General features: G+C 37.4%; 1 protein-coding gene across 1 annotated transcript in view; it reads right to left on the reverse strand.

Moving 5' to 3' along the window:
* Positions 1 to 19,068, reverse strand: part of LOC133519038 (C-Maf-inducing protein-like) — an 81,495-nt gene that overhangs the window by 21,220 nt on the left and 41,207 nt on the right. The window contains exons 3-7 of the mRNA XM_061852905.1: positions 5,205 to 5,333; positions 4,548 to 4,598; positions 4,297 to 4,368; positions 3,896 to 3,985; positions 1,974 to 2,212 (exon numbers count right to left, since the gene is read on the reverse strand). Of these exons, the coding sequence (XP_061708889.1) occupies positions 1,974 to 2,212; positions 3,896 to 3,985; positions 4,297 to 4,368; positions 4,548 to 4,598; positions 5,205 to 5,333 (581 nt within the window). The remainder of the gene's footprint in view (positions 1 to 1,973; positions 2,213 to 3,895; positions 3,986 to 4,296; positions 4,369 to 4,547; positions 4,599 to 5,204; positions 5,334 to 19,068) is intronic.

Here is a 19,068-nt window from a genome sequence, read left to right on the forward strand (position 1 = left end):
CGTCACGGCAACTGAACCTAGCTAACCTGCTGCAAAGCCACAACGTTTATTGGACGCCTATTAATAATTTAACCTTTATTGTACACAAATGAGGCTATGAGGCTAATGCTGCACCCAGGTCAGCAATCAGCACATTTCACGTGTAGCAAATGGGTTAAACCATTAGGGGCATACCGTCAAGGTCCTTTAATTCGTTAAAAGAGAGATTTGATGCTATGTCGCTCTTTTGTTTGTTCAAATTAGGAATGGAGCTGTCGTCTACGTCAAGAATCGTCACTCAACTATATATATACACTCAACTATATGTAACTATGGATAGTATGGATACACCTAAACATAGTAAAGTAGAGTGTGTTAACTCGAGAAAGTTACTGAAAATGGGTGGGTAGGTACTTTTATTTTGTACTACGTAGATTATTCTTGGAGTCTAACAAACAGTGCGCGTTCTTTTTCTCCCTCATAAGATTATGCCTTATTAATAGTGTCCGACCGAAACATGTTTTTATGCCGAAACCGAAACCATAGATTCGGTTTTGGTCCTAGTTTCGGCCTAAATCGAAACCGAAACTGAAACCTTTGTTGGACCGTTACCTATGAAAAACTAAATACCTATAATTCACATAAGTGGTACAAAATAAATCAAGTTTAGTAAAAAAAAAATGTACCTATTCTAAATTTTAATTTTTAAACGTCACAATCAACCAAGCTCCAATAAGGCCTGTTCAATTTAATGAGTGGACATTCATATACTTCTTTTAATCTGCTAATTTAAAAACAATTGACGTACAGCTCGCAACAAGCTCTTATTCATCAATTGCTACATATTTGTTCCCCAACAGTCAAATATTTTCCCCAATGCAGCGTTTTTTTTTTAATGAAGGATACCTAGGCAGGCGTTTGACCACGATCACACCTGATGGTAAGTGATGATGCGGTCTATGGTGGAGCACGCTTACCTATGAGATATCTATTTACTCTAGCCTTGAAGAGATTCAAATTGTACTTAAAGTAATTAAATTTATTATTTAATTTTATTTATTAACTCATTGGTAGCGAATTTACAGAAAATAATGAATCGAAAAACGACTAATAGTTACTATCCATCAGAAGCATACTATCCCTACTTTTTTTGGCCTTATTTGGCAAGTGCCGATGCCGCACTATGCTGATCAGACAGTAGAGCTAATGAATTCAAAAAGGAGTGGTAAGTAGGTACTGAGGCATTGTAAAGGTGAACTTAAGAAATGATAGGCGAGAAGCTAAAACATATTCTTATGTTTAAACTTAAATTTAAACGAATGTTATTTGCAGATTCTCGAGATGCGTCAAAAATGTATATGCAGGCATTTATGCGGCGCATCTGAGTCTATTTCGAAAAAACTACCAATCTATTTACATTTTATTCTCTCTTCTATATCGTTGGGTTCCGTTTTATTACGTTTATAAAAACAAAACGTTTCTCGACCAACTAATTGACTGTCCGCTTAGTAAATTGTACAGTCTTTACACTAAAAAAATAGATACGAAAGTACAATGTCATAAGTAAACCGAACCTTCGGCCGAAACACGATTTTTATGCCGAAACCTGCCGAAATCGAAACCGAAACCGAAACTTCGGTCGGACACTACTTATTAACGACTGTTATTCGGAGCAGTCGTGAGTTCGTGAGCCGAGCGCGCCAGAAGAATTGAAATTGAAACAAGTGAGATACCTACAAGTGCTTTTACATAGTTCTATGGAGCCCCAGAATATCATCTTGTTGATCGTTCTAAGTTCACATAGGTACCAAAAACCGAATTCCATAAAGATACAGCACCTTATTTACAAGTTTAGCTCAGCTAGTTTTTTAATCACCAGCTGCTGCAACATTGTTGATACCATAGCATACGTTTTTGTGAATAACAATAGCACACGCACGTCATGGGTCATAAAACATGTTTTGAAACGCTCGCTAGGCCGGCCGGTACAGTACCTAATATAATCTCTGACGAGTCGGCGGGCGTTGGGCGCTCTCGCGAAGTCCACGTTGCGCGTGAGCACGCGACGGACGGGCGGTGCGAGCGCGGGCAGTGGCGCCGCGCGCGGCCGCAGGCGGCACAGCCGCGCCAGCAACGCGCACAGCTCGCTGCTCGCGCAGCGTTCGGCAAGCAGGGGTGCCGCTACCATGCTCGCCTTCTCCGCCCATTGCTCCCACTCGGGACAGTCCTTTTTCTGGAACAGTATTTCACAACATGAGTACTGTCTGTGATGGAGATCATTGCAGTTATCCTAAGTACATTGGAAGCCGCCCAAGAACATGTCGGCTTATCGACTATGCTCCTACCTAACCTACTCACAGAATATTAATCGTATATATAGGTAACGTAACACTAACAAAAAGCTGCCTAGTGCGAGTCGGACTCGGTCATGAAGGGTTCCGTGCCATTTATGACGTATTAAAAAAAACTACTTACTAGATTTCGTTCAAACCAATTTTTGGTGAAAGTTTGCATGGTAATGTATATCATATTTTTTTTAGATTTTTCATTCTGTTATTTTAGAAATTACAGAGGGGGGGGGGGGGGGGGACACATTTTACCACTTTGGAAGTGTCTCTCGCGCAAACTATTCAGTTTAGAAAAAAATGATATTAGAAACCTCAATATCATTTTTGAAGACCTATCCATAGATATCCCACACGTATGGGTTTGATGAAAAAAGATTTTTTGAGTTTCAGTTCTAAGTATGGGGAACCCCCAAAATTTGTTGTTTTTTTTTTCTATTTTCGTGTAAAAATCTTAATGCGGTTCATAGAATACATCTACTTACCAAGTTTGAACAGTATAGCTCTTATAGTTTCGGAAAAAAGTGGCTGTGACATAAACATGACGAATCTATAAGGGTTCCGTTTTTTGCCATTTGGCTACGGAACCCTAAAAAGGAGCTAGCTAGCAGTTTTACACTAAAATAATATGTTTCTTTTAATGTTTCATTGGACCCGATTTTTTAAGTGCCAGTTTACAACTTTCCTCTTCTACGCTAGCCCTAAAGTACAGTCAGCATCAAATAGTGACGGCCAAAGTGTCCAAATATATCGGGACACGTCCTTATTTCTATGGTATCAAATGTGTTACGATGTTACGGTATATTTGGCAACTTTGGTCGTCTCTATCAATTTTATGCCGACTGTACGACCGTAGACACTGTTAAGTGACAATTCGTATTTGTAATTTGTAACCGTTAACTTAAAATTTGATTGCTGGAACTAATCTACAGGCGTTTTATTTCTTCGAAAACATAAAAACAGAAAAAATATAAGCCCGATGTTATTCTCTAGCAGAGGACAACCACAGGCTGATGGTGACAGTGAAGTAATTAATTTGGGTAAAACGAACCAAATATTGTTTTAATGTCCGATTCCACCTTCAAAGTAAGTGCCAATTCATCTCTTATAATAAATAATTATAATGATCCAATGCTTGGACTGAATTGCACCTACCGCCAAATCAATACACCTAATCAATCAAACGACAGCTGGCGCTATGCCGTCTACCTACCCGAAATTTTATAAAATACGCAGATGTTGAAAATAATTCAGCAGTAGGAGGTCGTAATCGTACATTACTCCTTTTATTCAAATTTAATCGATTTGTTTATTTTAAGTAACTATTCACCGGTACGTAAGGTCAGGTAATGTACAACAATAGAATACCAAGCCGACAAGTGCGCATAATAGGCTCGCAGTTGCATTTACGTCACTCGGAAGATCGAAACATCACGATAACTTCATATCTGACGCCTACGCAAACGCAAATTATGAACTGTATAATATATTTGCTCCGTATGGAATAATGGAAAGTTTTATTAGGTGATGTCGGGAGCTCGGAGACATGGGGACCCCAGACGGTCGCTCACCTCTGAGAGCAGGTCGGTCAGTGTCTGCAGAGGCGCGCGCGTCACGCTCTCGTCCTGCAGGGGGGTCGTCATCGCGAAATCCACCATGTTCTGCCAAATAATAACTATTATCTTACACACACTATTAAAATGTATATGTTGCAGTAGACGATAAATTTTCAGGATAGCTGTTTTTGCTGCGGGTTAGGCATCCGTGAAAGGTGCCTATACCAGACGCTCTATCGGAGATAATAGGTAAATGCTTAGAGTAGGCAAATAATGTAAAAAATTTTGGGACACCAAAATAGAATTAAGCAGTTTTGAGTAGTTTTCAATAAATGTTTTTCTAGATTTACTTGAAGTAGCAAAAACATTCAATATTTGCTTTAAAGATAGTCAAAATCTAAACTAACAATACTAACCTTCAATTCCTTCATAACAACCTCTTTTCGATCACTCTTCGTGAGAATGTTGCGATATCTTATCATGTTTCTCTGAAAAGTAAATAAGATTTCGCATCAGTGAGTGCTTTTTTAAATTATTCTATACATAACTACAATGAATTACATACTTTAAACGGCAAAATGTCTTTTTGTTGAATATTTTTTCAACCTTATTCAGGAAAATTTAAAATCATCATCAGGATCAAGGATTCGTTTTCTAAAATACTCACTCGCCATACAATGGAGTGATACCACTGGTCCCTCGTGTACGCGTCGCTCGCCTGCAAGCAGTTAAACCTTTACAGTGTGCAATTAATCACGACTATTCTTAGCACAAGCCTTTGTTCGAGGTCTCTCTTTAACAGTCTAAAGTGGTCTGATTAGAGTATTAATACGATACGACGAACGACGAATTCCAAGCGTGATGTCGCTTTAATGAATAGTAGTTGGGGATTTATCCACCAGAATATTCGTAAGAAATAATACTATTTTATTTTAAATATATTTAAATAATAACTAAATAAAAAAACTTTTATGAATAGTTATAATCTCAATATAATATTATAAGAAATTATGATATAAAATTAACTCAACTCTTGGGCGAGTGTCTTGAGTTAATTATTATGTAGTTTGATATCTATCGAGTTCAAGAACATCAAACATCTGTTGAAACATCAGCGGGCATTTTAGGACTAACCAATTATTATAATTTAAAAATTACCAAATCCCACCAAAACTCTCACTAATATTAAAATTCATCAATTTAAAGACTTAGCCTGTGTTTAAATCCTGGCTATAGTCATATGTTGTCTTTGTTATGTTTTTTCATTCTCAAATATTTTGTTCTGCACTAACTAGACTAGCATATGATTAAGCAGAGCCCGTACCTGAAAGAGCAGCGAGCCGTGAGGCATGACGATCCTGAGGCAGTACTTTCTAGCGGTGTCCCACCGGGAGATGCAGTACACCTCCTGCATGTTGCTGTAAGGCAGCGGCCTCTCTAGCATGCCGGACGGCTGGAACAATCAAATAAATAATAAATAAATAAATATTATAGGACATTATTACACAAATTGATTAAGTCCCACAGTAAGCTCAATAAGGCCTGTGTTGTGGGTACTTAGACAACGATATATATAAATATTTATAAATACTTAAATACATAGAAAACACCCATGACTCAGGAACAAATATCCATGCTCATCACACGAATAAATGCCCTTACCAGGATTTGAACCCGGGACCATCAGTTTCGTAGGCAGGGTCACTACCCACTAGGCCAAACCGATCGTAAAAGATCGATTCTTGTAAAAGAAGCAGCGTTACGGGTGGAAAATTATCCTTTATTTGTTTTCTAAGCTTTTACCTTCTAATATGTCGATCTTCAGATGTCATGACAAAATTTAAATTGGTACAACGAAAGACAAACATTATAAAAGTGCTTCAGGCATTTTTCAATATATTTTGTGTGCCTTCCCGTGACTAACACTTTAGAACTTCTTGGTCTAAGTTTAAAATCGAACTTAAACTTCGGGTTGACTATTGAGTCCAGGGCTAAAACTGCTGCCAAAAAACTTGGTGTCCTATTTAGGGTGAAGCGGTATTTCACGCCGAATCAGCTTCTCTCCCTATTCCAAGCACAGGTCCGCTAGTGCATGGAATACTGCTGCCACCTATGGGACGGTTCCACCAAATATCAGCTGTGAGCCCTGGACTCGATAGAGCGCCGGGCTCATAGACTCTTTGGCAATGACCCATCTATCAAGTCAAAATTACAGAGCCTTGAGCATTGCCTTCGAGTTCCTAGCCTATCGGTTTTCTATCGAATACATTTCGGGGAGTGCGCACAGGAACTGTACCACCTTCCCCTTTCCATCATCGGACATCCAGGCGTGGGGAGCGAATGCACCCGTTCGTGCTACACGTTCCATTTGTTCGCACGAAACGGTTTGCCTCCTCTTTTTTGGTACGGACGACTAAAGAAGGGAATGCGCTCTCGTCATCTGTATTCCCTGATAAATCTCCTCGGTCTATTTAAGCAAGAGTGAATAGGCTACAACTGAACCGGTGAGCTCCATCTTAGGCCCTGTCTTCACTTTTCATCAGGTGTGACTAGGGCCAATCGCCGATCAGTTTATAATATAATAAAATAAAAAATATTTTCACGAATGCACTACCTACCTTCCAAAATGAAAGGAATTCTTTCCCGTCAAATAGCGATAAGTAAATTCTTTGCAAGAAGGCTCAAAATATTGTTTCAGTGGAATCGTAAAAAATGTTATTTAAGTCATACTGCTAAACGTTCTATACTCGCAGCCACAGCTTTCATCCACATTAAATATACGAAGCGGGCTCACGGCGCTGTAGTATAGAATGCTGATGGGAGTGATGGGGCTGTCCAGGTTTTGCAGTGCTTTTGGTATGTTTGGATGATGCATATGCACGCATGGACGATAGAGTTATGCGAAAACGCACAAGTTCCCAGAAGAATCGATTGGAAGGAAAGGAAACAGAGGAAACGAACGAGAGGCTTGATTGCCCCTTTTGTAAGCATTGGACCTCATTGCATGTCCCAATAATGCTCCCGGTGTAAAAAATAAACTTATATGTTAATATTATTATAATCATTTTATATTAAATTACGTAAAATTAATTTGAATGTAAATAATGTAAAATTGGAACTATTGAAAGCAACCACATACATAAGTCACCTATGGATCTGTGTTGCCCGAAATAAAGTTTTAATAACATTAAATAAATAAAATCGTTAGAGAGCGTTGTCTATATTTTTGGACAAAGATACCCACAATTATATACAGGGTTGATCTAACTGATCAAATCTGGGGATATTGCGACACTACCACTGGCTGCTGCGTAGTCAGCATGCTTTGGCATCCTCCGGCTTACGCTCCGTAGTGACCGCAGTTTTGCCAGGTGAGAGGAGCAAATGTATCGTATTTGAGTGTCAACATTATCGTACGCTTATCAAAAAGACACTACTCCCAAAATTTCTTGCAAAATAAGCCTAAATATCGAATGTATAATCAAAGAAAACGCAATTTTCGTCTAAATTGCGCAAAAAACGGCTTTATATTTTTGTGTTTGTATATTTTTGTGATAAATATCCAAGCGGTTTATAGAAAATTTAGATTTACATTTTTGACTTAAACCAAGGAGTCGACCACCCAAAAGGTGCTCATTGTAGCATATTTCTCAAGCAAAGCGTCTTATTTTGTTCAAAAACTAGACTTTTTGAGTCACATCGTCCAAGGGCTGAAATTATCGTACTTTTGCGTACGATAATGCTCTTTGGTACGTTACGTACATCGTACCGGAGTACAAATTATCGTACGTGTACGATAATTATGGTACGCCTGGCAACACTGAGCGATTGAATCGAAACGCAACAGTCATTGTAGCACTAAGGCCCTCAGCACACGAGGCGTCAGCGTAAGCGTATCATAAAAACGTTACGAGTACAAGACGCGTAGAGTTCTGGGCACCAAGCGTCGCGTAGGCGTCGCGTAAGCGTAATCGTTTTATAAGTGAAATCTCATTCGTTAAAATCATGGCGTCACTGGCGTCTTCGGCGGATGTATAGACGATCTTACTTTATCGTCAGATGAAGACATTTTTTTATTGTTTGATTATGTGAATTATGTCAGAAGTTTTGTTTTTTACGCCTGTATTACGTTACGCCTGTCGTAATGACGACAGAAATATCATATGCTACGCTACGACGACGCTTCGTGTGCGTGACTTTTTGAACTTGTACGTGCTAGTAGCGCTCTCGTTCTACGCGCTTTCGCGTCTCTTACGCTTACGCGCCGTGTGAGGGCCTAATATGGAAGAGTGATAGAGAGACACAAAGCGTTTCATTGTCGTAGCGATAGCGATTGTCACCTTGGCTATGTTTTCGAAGGCTGGCTATATCGAATCTATAGATATCATAACTATCATAAGATGATTGATGTGCATTATTATATTTAAATAAATATAATACAAAATATTGATTATAGAAATGTAACGATATTTTATTTTTTATGCTATTAAAAATAGCTTAATATAGGTCCGTTATTAAATAATTATCCAAGTTAAGCTTATAAAATTAAATCTCCCGTAGATTTTAAGTCGTTAAATCAAATGGCGATCATTGTCCTCGGCAAAACCGAGCTTTGACTGAAACAAATCGAGGGCGGAGTGAGATTGGCCCATGTAGGTTAAGGGGCATCATTTATAGAGGACGGAGCGTGACGTCGCAGAGCAACGCCCGAGGCCCGTGACGTCAGCACTCCCGGCCGCGCCCCCCGAACGCCCCGCTCCGACTGAACCTCGACCTCCCTGAACAACGACATCAAGCCTGGCGCAGTATTTCCTTTGTCAGCCGAGTTTTACTCTTTAAGCCAGCCAGTATAAGTAACCTAGAAATCCGTGAAATTTTGTGCATAAACCACACACCACTTTATGGTTCGCCTGAAGCATGCGATCAGTAAACATTAACTTCATTATTCCATTTCCCATTGTTCGCATGGATTAGAGCGATTGGCAATTGTTTATCAATCTGGTAGAGATATCCTATCCTATCACAAATTGATGTTACAATTCTTCAGATCATTCTCGTACTGGTTTTATTGAGACGAATTCTAGGTGAGCGATCTGAAAGTATTGGTACTGTCTGCACTGCAGTTGCTATCTCACCTTTGCAACGTGCGTCATGATTTTGCTGTATATGATCGTATCAGATCCGATCTATAGGCATGAGCGCAAGCAATTACCTACATTCGCTAAGGATTAACAATTGCAAGTGCAGAAGCAACTCTCTCAAAACACACTTTAGAAATAGACTGTAATGTGCCTAAATAATAAACAGATAATATTTGATTGCATGTAAACATGTAGCACGTGAGTGTTGGCACAAATGTTGATGTTTCTTTATGTTTGCAGCATGTAAGCTTTTGCGTAACCGAATTTCTAGGGAAATCATATCCTGTGTTGTTTAAAAAATCCGTTGACGTCAATCGGTTTGTGTACCTATATCCGTGTTTTTAAACTGGTAAACTGACCCTTGAATGCATGACACACAGGGAAAGAGCCAATAAACAAATCTTTCATGCGTCCCTCGCGAACAGTACGTTACAATAGAAAATACGAATAACAAAATGTATATGTATTAGAACTGCACCACAAAATTGAGACTAAATTACAGAACAACCACAATGATTAACGAAATCAAAATGCACAGAAAAGTAAGTAAATGCCGATGACTCATAACTGAACGATTTCTATATTTAATTTGTTTAACATAAGTATAATTTAATATAATTATATATTTAAGAAAGTGAATTTATGTATAAGTATAACAAAGGAAATGCAAAATTACCAAAATCGTATGCACCTAAACAACCAAAGACGACATACGAGTAGGTATTTTGTGGTTATCATTAGGTATGTTGTGCACTCCAAGCAGACATTGAATTTTTGTATAGGGTGCCTATGACGATGTGTACTCAAGCAATACACAGCATTTTGGTAGACAGTCTGCATTCGAAACGTTATTGAAAAGAACTCTGTTGCGGGAAATATCCAAGTGTACGTGATTGAAGAAAGCTCGCGGGGATTGCCCATGCAATTAATACGTTGCCACAGCATTCCTACAGCAGTCATTCTGGGCACAAGCCATCATCAGTCAATGTATGTTCTTCTAAGATACCTAAACAAAATTTACAGCTTAAGAATATAGACAAAAGGTTTTCATTTTAAAACACCCAGGAGGATAAAACGTCACTCTTAGAAATACGAGTAAAGTAGGCCAAAATCCCCGATAGTAATTAGATGACTTTTCCTGGTTATGTGGTTTATAGTAGGAAATAATTGTAATTAAACTAATGAACGGTCATAGGTACTTATGAAGTTTCTATATTAACTGAATTAATAGAGTCGTCTATCTAACAGTAAATATAACTCGCGACGTCATTCGAGGCCCGACGTTTGTATTATACAAATACATAGTTTGCCTTAAGGTTGACTGGTATAGAAACTAAAGAATGCCTTTCGGCATTAAGTCCGCCTTTTGTACGATAAGTTTTGTTTTGTGTAATAAAGTTTAAATAAATAAATAGTTACTTATATGAGGATAAAATTTTAATACTCATAGGCAAAAATATCGAGAAGTTAGCTTAAAAATATACAGATACACACGTTATACCTACCTATACCTATTACAAGCCATGTGCCTACACAGCACTAAATATGAGGTATTTATACTACTTAAGAGGCTACTGAAAAGTTCGGTAAGAAACCACATAGTCATCCTCTTGAGGTCGGCTTTTAGGTTGGTTAAGGCCCTTGCATACAACAAAATCATCATTACATTTGGACAATTCTGTAAAAAAATACGCATAATCATACATACAAAACTAAAATTAGTTTGACCTACCTAAGAACCTCTTTTTTATCGTTCGTCGGTTAATAAATAGGTTTTACATGCGGTACATGCCAATATAGTTGTGACTTCCCCGAGTGTGCGTGACCTCTAATCTGTTACGATACGTTATGTATCTAGTCGTAGAAAAAAGCATTTATATAATTTGTTACACTGATAGCTGCGTATAAACTTAATCACACGTGTGACGCTTATTCAGAAATGTACAATATAATACCCGTTTATTTTGAATATCAGTGCTCAATCATGCTCTCACAAATAAATAAATGCGAGGATAAACTTACTGACATTGGAAATCAAATTGGTATCACATTATATGTTTCTTAATATCTCTAAAGCTGTTAGTTTCATCGCAAGGTTATCTACAATCTGCAGAATACCGGCGTAAGTGAACTGATTGAGTGAATACATCGATGTGTTTTCATATATTTCAGTAACGAGCCATCAATCGGCCCGGCCAATGTAATCAAAGAGTCATGGATTGTGTAAAGTGTGTAAAGCCTAAGCAAAATCGTGCCTCAGAGTCTGACAGCTGATGAAGCTGGCTGTTGACGGCGCCATATGTGTTGTGGTATCTGGATTTGAGCAGAAATATATGATCATTGTCAAGAGGGCGCTGTTATTCTCATGTATAGGGTGACAGTTCAGTTTAGTATGAAAAATTAGGTTCCAATGATATTCGGCAATATGGCGCGTGATCATATATTACTGGTCATGCTTTATATGCGTGATTTTTTTCAAAAAACTGTACCAGGTCATTTTTAGTATTGGTTGTATTTTATGTACTTATAAAAAAAAATGAAAAAACTGAGAAAAAAACTATGTTATTGGCGAAATTGGCCTCATGTCTTGCAATATTGTTAGTGCGGCTTAGACTCCACTACCTATGGTCCCGTCCGACAGAAAGCACAAAACTCGGCATATGTCTTTTACGTTCATAAATAGCAGTATAAACACGCCGAGAAGTTACCTTTTCCCCCCCTTCCCCCCAATTTTATATCCCCATTTTTAGTTTTTATACATTTTTATGTAAACTGAAAGCTACAATAAAAATGACTAGGAGAAGTATCAGCCACACTATTCAGCTTCTTTTGGCCTCAACAATGAGCTATTAAAATCCTTCAGTTTCTCGACGGTATCCCATATTTACATGAATTAACCAAAATGGCGATGTCAGGATACTCAGAATCGCAGGAAACTGAAATCTGTCTCTTCCTCCACCTATCGATAAATATCTCCGTCTAGTCGACCGGCGACCTCTGACATTCGGCTGCACCGCGCACCGCGTCGTCGCGTCGCGCCGCATTAGACGCTCTGCGGATAATCTCGCGAGTGCAGAGTTGCAGACGTTCCGCGCCACCGTCTTTTGTTAATTACTCCGTTGTTAGGCGAACTCACTGCAGTCAACAACTTAAGAGGATACTGACAATAGGGTTGTTTCCAATTTTTTGAAACGCTTGTATTACGTTCTATATTAGCTAAAAGTTGCCCTAAAATTCAACCTTTATACTAAAAATGGTTTTAAATATGTTAAATTAACAAAATATATTTTGACAGATGCTTTCACGCCCAAAACGCTCTTTGAAAATTGTGTGACGTCACAGTTTACGGTTTGACACATAAGTACATACGCACGTAGAAGATACGAACTGTCAACTGACATTTATCATTTGTTGTTTATCGCCTAACTGTCAACAGTGTCAATCCGAAAGTTGTGCCGTCATCAGAATCTTCAAAGACGTTTCGAGTTTGGTCACGTGACGTGTGCCAAAAGATATTTTAAATTCAATATTTACAAAAATATGGTCATTACAGGTCCCCTCAAAGTAGTTTAACATGTTCTTATAATCCAAAAGAATTTATTGGGATACAATTCTGCCCTAAGATTAGTAGATGGAAACAACCCTATTGACAACATTTCATTTTTATAAAATCTTAAATTTTACATACGATTTGGAAGTATTTTGCTTCCTGAACACTGCAATATATTAATATAAATTTAATATGGCGTATTATAAAACTACAAAAGAATTTAAAAAAAATGTGATTTTACCAGTTCTACGACACAATAGGTGAAATGCCATTGCCATTCATCACGAAAAAAAATTAGCTGTCATAATATTGGATTTGGCATTGTCAATTAATTACGACGTCTGGCAAATGCCTCCGTGGCGATAGCCATTAAAAAAAAAATACGACGTATTGATTGAATTTCAAAACAAAGAAATTTATTTACATAATTAAGTTACTATCTACTAATCGTTTTAAAATGGATAAAGCCGTATGGATCGATGAGGTATATACTCCTCCTACTGCAAAAATGATTCGTCGAAGATATCGGTACAAACATTTAATTACATTACTTTCGTTAGTGTTTATCCGTCGATCCGTCGTATCCGTATGAAAGCCTGGTATCGTATTCATGTATCAGTATCCGTTATAATATCCAAATTGTCGTAGAAATCTGACATTTTATCATTTTAACAAAAACGGACCAGTTTTAAACATTGAGAATGACAGACAACGTCAGATTTAATAAATTAAATACAACTCCTAGTGAAAAAAACAAACGATTAGCGTATTCCTCGTTTCAATTAAAATGTAGAGAACCATTAAAATTATAGGGTCAGAAAATTTAAATGTTGTCAGGTTCTAGTTGTACCTCATTTGTACGCACGACAAAACAAGTCATGCTCTGCAATGTAAACCTATTTTTATTTTTATTATCCATCGGATAAGTTGGTTACTAGTCGTACAGGATTTTAGGCATAAAACATACCATAAATTGTTCCTAAAATAAGGAGTCTTGCACCCAGGTACTTTATGGAGTTAAAAAATGTACCATGGTCTTTGGTACAATTCTTTTACATGAGCAATTAACTGAATCATCTCATTTCATTACCACAAGTGACATACATAAACATAGTATATCAGATTCGATAGATGAATCGAAAGCCATCTGTCACCGTAACCTATTGATTTTTAACGATTACGATTAACAATGAGTAAACAACCAGCATGCTGTGGCTAATATCGATATAAACTATCGGTATTTCTTACCATTTTAATTTTACTTAAAAAGATTAACCTAAAATGAACAGAAAACGTTATTCTTCATTGTGGTTATCAGGTCAGGATTTTATCGTGATGACAGGTTGAAACGAAGGGAATTTAAATTACAATAGATAAATACCTTCTAAAATATGTTTCCCGCAAGAATTTTGTTATTTTATTATGTTAAAAAGTAATTATGAATTATTATATATATGATGTTAATTTTTTGTGAAGATATCGAAGCTAATTAATCACTATTCCGTTCCGCTGCGTAGCGCTTATCGATATATAACCAATATAATAACCCGAAAACCCCACATATACACATTTTTACGCACACATACACAGCAGTGTAACCACCAAAATAGCTACGGCTAGAGCATTCAATTTTGTATTGAGAACAGACAACATTCGGGCCTTGGACACTAACACTTAAAACACACATTAAGTACCTGAGGACGTCACGAATGACGTGTCCATTGCACACACCTACTGGCACCGCCTGAAACTTGAGCAACAGTGCCCGCCTCCTCGCCATCCTCGCCTGTTTTAGAAAGGTTATATTTGTTTCGTCTATATTGAGATGCAAATATCAGAATTTCAGTGCGAATGACGTCAAGTAGTGTTTTGATCAACAAAATCCATTTAGGCAGGTGGTGTAAACAATTAGGTAGGTACTTTCGGTCGTGAGCGCTCGTTTATTGCGTGAGATGATTCGAGGAGACCCAGCAATATATGTAGAGATTTCAACCAGCTAAATGGGAAACTCTGAAAACTAGTCAAAACGATGTTTCATGTTCGGTGACATGATTACAAGCCATAAATGTTGCCAGCCAGTCAAAAGAAAATAGGTGATCAACCTAAAACTGTCAGTATGGAGAAGTCAGAAACTCTGAGAGATAGCCACATCTGTTCTTAGGAAACATGGCTTCGAGTTTAAATTTAATAATAATGAAATTCAATCTTTTTTATTTACTTATACTTTCAGGATCAATTATGCAAACAAATACTATTTACACGCGATTGCATAAAGATTGACCAGGTTCGATTCCCGCTTATGTATGAGAGATTAAAAAAAAGATTGAATGTCATTATTATTAAATTTAAAATCGTAGCCATGTTTCCTAAGAACAGATGTGACTATCTCTCATAGTTTCTGACTTCTCCATACTGACCGTTTTGGATTGATTACCCATGATTTGGATATACAGATCTTTACACTAACTAGGCAATGTCACCATAAACACAATGAGAATTAGTATGATCTATATAGTAACAATTCTTTAAGCTGGCTAGGATCAAGTTCTATTTTTAAATAATCCATTATATCTTATATCAAATGTCCCGCGACAAACTGTACAAGTGTACATCATTATTACACGTGTACATTATTATTAGTATTGCCAGCCCAGTGCATTTCTTGGCAATACTAAACGATAGGATGATCTTTATGAAAACATGCTTAAACTTATCACGGCATCGTCAGTAAAGACTTCAAAGTGCGTCCCACCGATCCACCTGGTGATACAGTAAAAAAATATTTTTCTCAAACTTGCTATTACGTCAAATTAGGTCCGGAAATACTACATATCAGGTGCGATGAGTGAAGATGATATGTAAAGGAATTTCATACTGCCTTACATACCTAGGACTGTAAAGCAACCTTCTTTTGTTTTTTAACGTCAAATTGTGACAGAACGTCTTGGCATTCAACCATCACCAAATATAGGTACGGTACGGTGATATGATGTGCATATTCGTTGCTAAGCAACGGCGACGGTGCATCGCGCAGGCGCGCGGACTTACGCGCGTAGGGCTCCGCTGGCAGAGTGGCGAACCGAGTAGTTCGCCACAAAACACTTTAACTACATTTTTGTTTTAAATGCAAGTTTGAGAAAACCTCTATACAAATCTCGGCGAGAAACGGGGTTGCCGGCCGCGTATCTCTATCCGTCTATATCTACTTGGTCTGCAACCCGACGTTTCCCGGCCTCTATAGTAATGTACTATTAGAAAGCATAAAAAAGTTGCACTCGGAGGTGATACGATTTCTAACTGACATCTGTGAGTAAATTTCAGCACTGTTTCAAGACCCATGTTCGTGGGTATTCCTTTATTTGATGATTATAAATATACCAAATATTAATTATATCCTTATGGCGCGTGGAGTAGTATCGAAATTTCAATAACTCATCATAACTGATGTACATGACAAATGTCCCGCGACAAACTGTACAAGTGTACATCATTATTTATTTCTACAACAGTACTATCAGACGTACTGCCAATTATTGGCTGTTTTAATGTAAGTAAATAAGTAGTTAGTGCAGAAATTTCGATATCCGGGAGCAGTTTAAATGATGTGGTTAGTGAAATCAGTGACGCACATACACTACACAATCCCCCTTATCTACTGATTGACCTCGTGGTGTGGTTTACGATAAACCCGCAGTCGGCTAATTTAGTTAAAAAACGTCATAATAACGTCATGATGCCGCTAACGAGCGACAGTTCACTTACTTTTGGAGAGGCAAAGGTTACTTAGGTACTCATTTTAACGGGTTCGGAAAAAAATATCGAATAAGTAATGTAGGTAATCTGTTTTTAGCTGCGCACTTTTTGCCGTAAGATGCGGTGGATTGATGAGGTTGCGTAAATAATACAGATCATATATTTATGCATATAGGGTTATAGGGTATGTATGTATATATATATAGTGGACTCGTATATGGGGTTGTTGTTGTTGTTGGGGTAGGGTAGTTGTAAAATGTACTGTCTAATTTTCAACTCGAATCCTATAATTATAACTTGCCGTGAGGCCACTTATCACAAAAGTAATAGCCCCATATGTAAGCCACCTCACTTTCTATCGCTATTTTGAATCAAATTGAAATATAAGGCCATAAAATGGCCAAACGGAATATTATTAGGTATTAAACTGCCAATTGTTCACTACAAATGGCGCTTGATTTGGGTTCTGATGTCTATAATGTACTTATTTATGGTTAGTTCTTGTTCGTTACCTACCTGTTAACGTGTTTGTATTATTATATTCCAAACCTGGAAGTCGAACTCACGGAAGCTGGAACCTAAACGATTGCCAATCGATCTGAGTTGAGCTTTGACAAATATATTATAACAGAAATTACCTATACATGTATCTCGCCTAAGCATTTCGCAATACTGCCACAATACGAATGTAAAATATTTCATGATGTTCCTAATTCGAATACTTAATTAGGTGTCAGCAGCAGAAGTTGCTAAGCGTCCGAGATGCTCAAAATTACCTTTGTGTGCAGGTCATTTTGGGCACCTTACTTGCTTGGCTACTTACTCCTAATGCGGACTGTAATCATTAGGTATTATGGAGAGCAACGTGTCGCTTTACACTTCTTTAAAATTCTTCGTAAGATGAGTATTTGTAAGATTTCCCGAGAAAATATCTGGTTTCAGATAAAGGTGACGGTAACAATTCACTAGAGGAAGTTAGAAATAATTGTTATCTGTACACTAAGTGTTTACGCAGAATTCATGTCAACGTCTAACATAAAATTATCTAACATCATATCATTAGTCACACAATGTATAATATATTAGACCACACAAGGGACTAGTTCGTCTTAGACTAACTAATTTATCATTTGACGGCCTAGTTTGGTCTAAATTAGCCTAAGGCCAATTAATTTAAAGTCATTATTCGGCAAATTAAGGTGAAATTTTAAAATTCGACTCTACCGCTACGTGCCACGCGCTTGCTTCTCTTGCACTTTTAACCGGAGCTATCCTAAGCTCCGTTTTTATATCCTAGTAACAAAAACGACATATCGGTTGTCTAATTTACTACTAACCTCCTACTTTTGTACTATTTTCGTATTCAAATGAAAGATCGGTTTAATAAATTTGGGAAAGCGAGCTATATTTTAATCTGATAAAGCAGTCAGGGATATAAAATAGTTATTTGTTTTACAAGGTTGTTGCTTAACTCCTCGTGCTTATATTGATACCTGAGCAGGCGAAATGTACCAAAATTAAAAAAAAAAACGTAGCGAGGGTTTCAAGGCAAGGGTTAAACAAACTTTGCCACCGAATGAAAAACAATTTTTTTCACGAAACTTTTTATTATTATAAATTTTGATTTTTTCTTTCTAATGAACGCTCTTTACCCCTTGACGCATGTCACAGAGAACACTTTGTTTAAATTTGAACTTTAATAGCTATCAATAGAGTTCAATATTATAACTGGTCGCATATGCGGTAAAGGATTAAATATTATCAATCAAAATCATCACTTAATAGTCAATTCCACCAGCCAAAATGAGGAAACAACTCGAAAATTTCATCTAATTACTTTGCCACTCTTGTGGACAAAATGCAACTTTCTCATCAGTTTTTGAAGTATCAAGAGAACCAGCTGATGAGGTGAAAAAAGTTTTGACAACCAAAAAGACTACATGTCTAATAATAACTTAAAAAACGGTGTTAAGTAATTACTAGCGACCCATTAAGCAACACTGAAGAATAAAAATACTTATGCTGCTTAATTGTTACTTTGTTACATTTTCTATGTATTATTTATGTACTCTACTGTGCGGTCGTCGAACGAGCGAGTAAGCGAGAGAGCAACTTGGATCACACGGCTGGCTAGGGGCACGTCCCGGCATTTCGATGTGTTTTGAGTGTTTTGACTGAACTATCAGAGGACAGTTTTTTTTACGCAATACCTTTAGTAAATATATTTTAATTTAAATAAAATTAGGTAAACTTCTTGTTGAGGGAAATATATTTCTTAAATTCTAACATGAGCAGGATCGATCAAGGGGTTATGGAGTTAGAAGAGCTTAGAAGGCCCAAAAGTTATTTAATCTATTTAGTCTTATTAAAGACTCCTCACCTGCTGGTCAACTCGTTTGCAAGAAAGTATGCGTGGCCATAGTGTATACATAGGTATGGTAAGTGGACTGTTATCTGATCAATCGTTGTGGGTACTGGGTACGCGGGAAACTGGGGATTTTAGGAGTTATACAAGATATTAATAAGTATCACTGGTCTGCTTGAGTGGAAAATTGAGACCTGAGGGTGTGCGGAAAATCTTACAAAATGGGTCAATAATGAACAAACTTCGTCCACTTATATAGGTTTTCCCTTTTTTGAATTAACTGATGTGATCTTGACAAAAATTGACTATTGATAATCTGAAGGGCCGCTTAATATGAATCTGTCAAATATGTAAGTTAAAATTGGAATAAACGGCCGCC

This window comes from Cydia pomonella, chromosome 6 (genome assembly GCF_033807575.1).
Source record: "Cydia pomonella isolate Wapato2018A chromosome 6, ilCydPomo1, whole genome shotgun sequence".
NCBI lineage: Eukaryota > Metazoa > Arthropoda > Insecta > Lepidoptera > Tortricidae > Cydia > Cydia pomonella.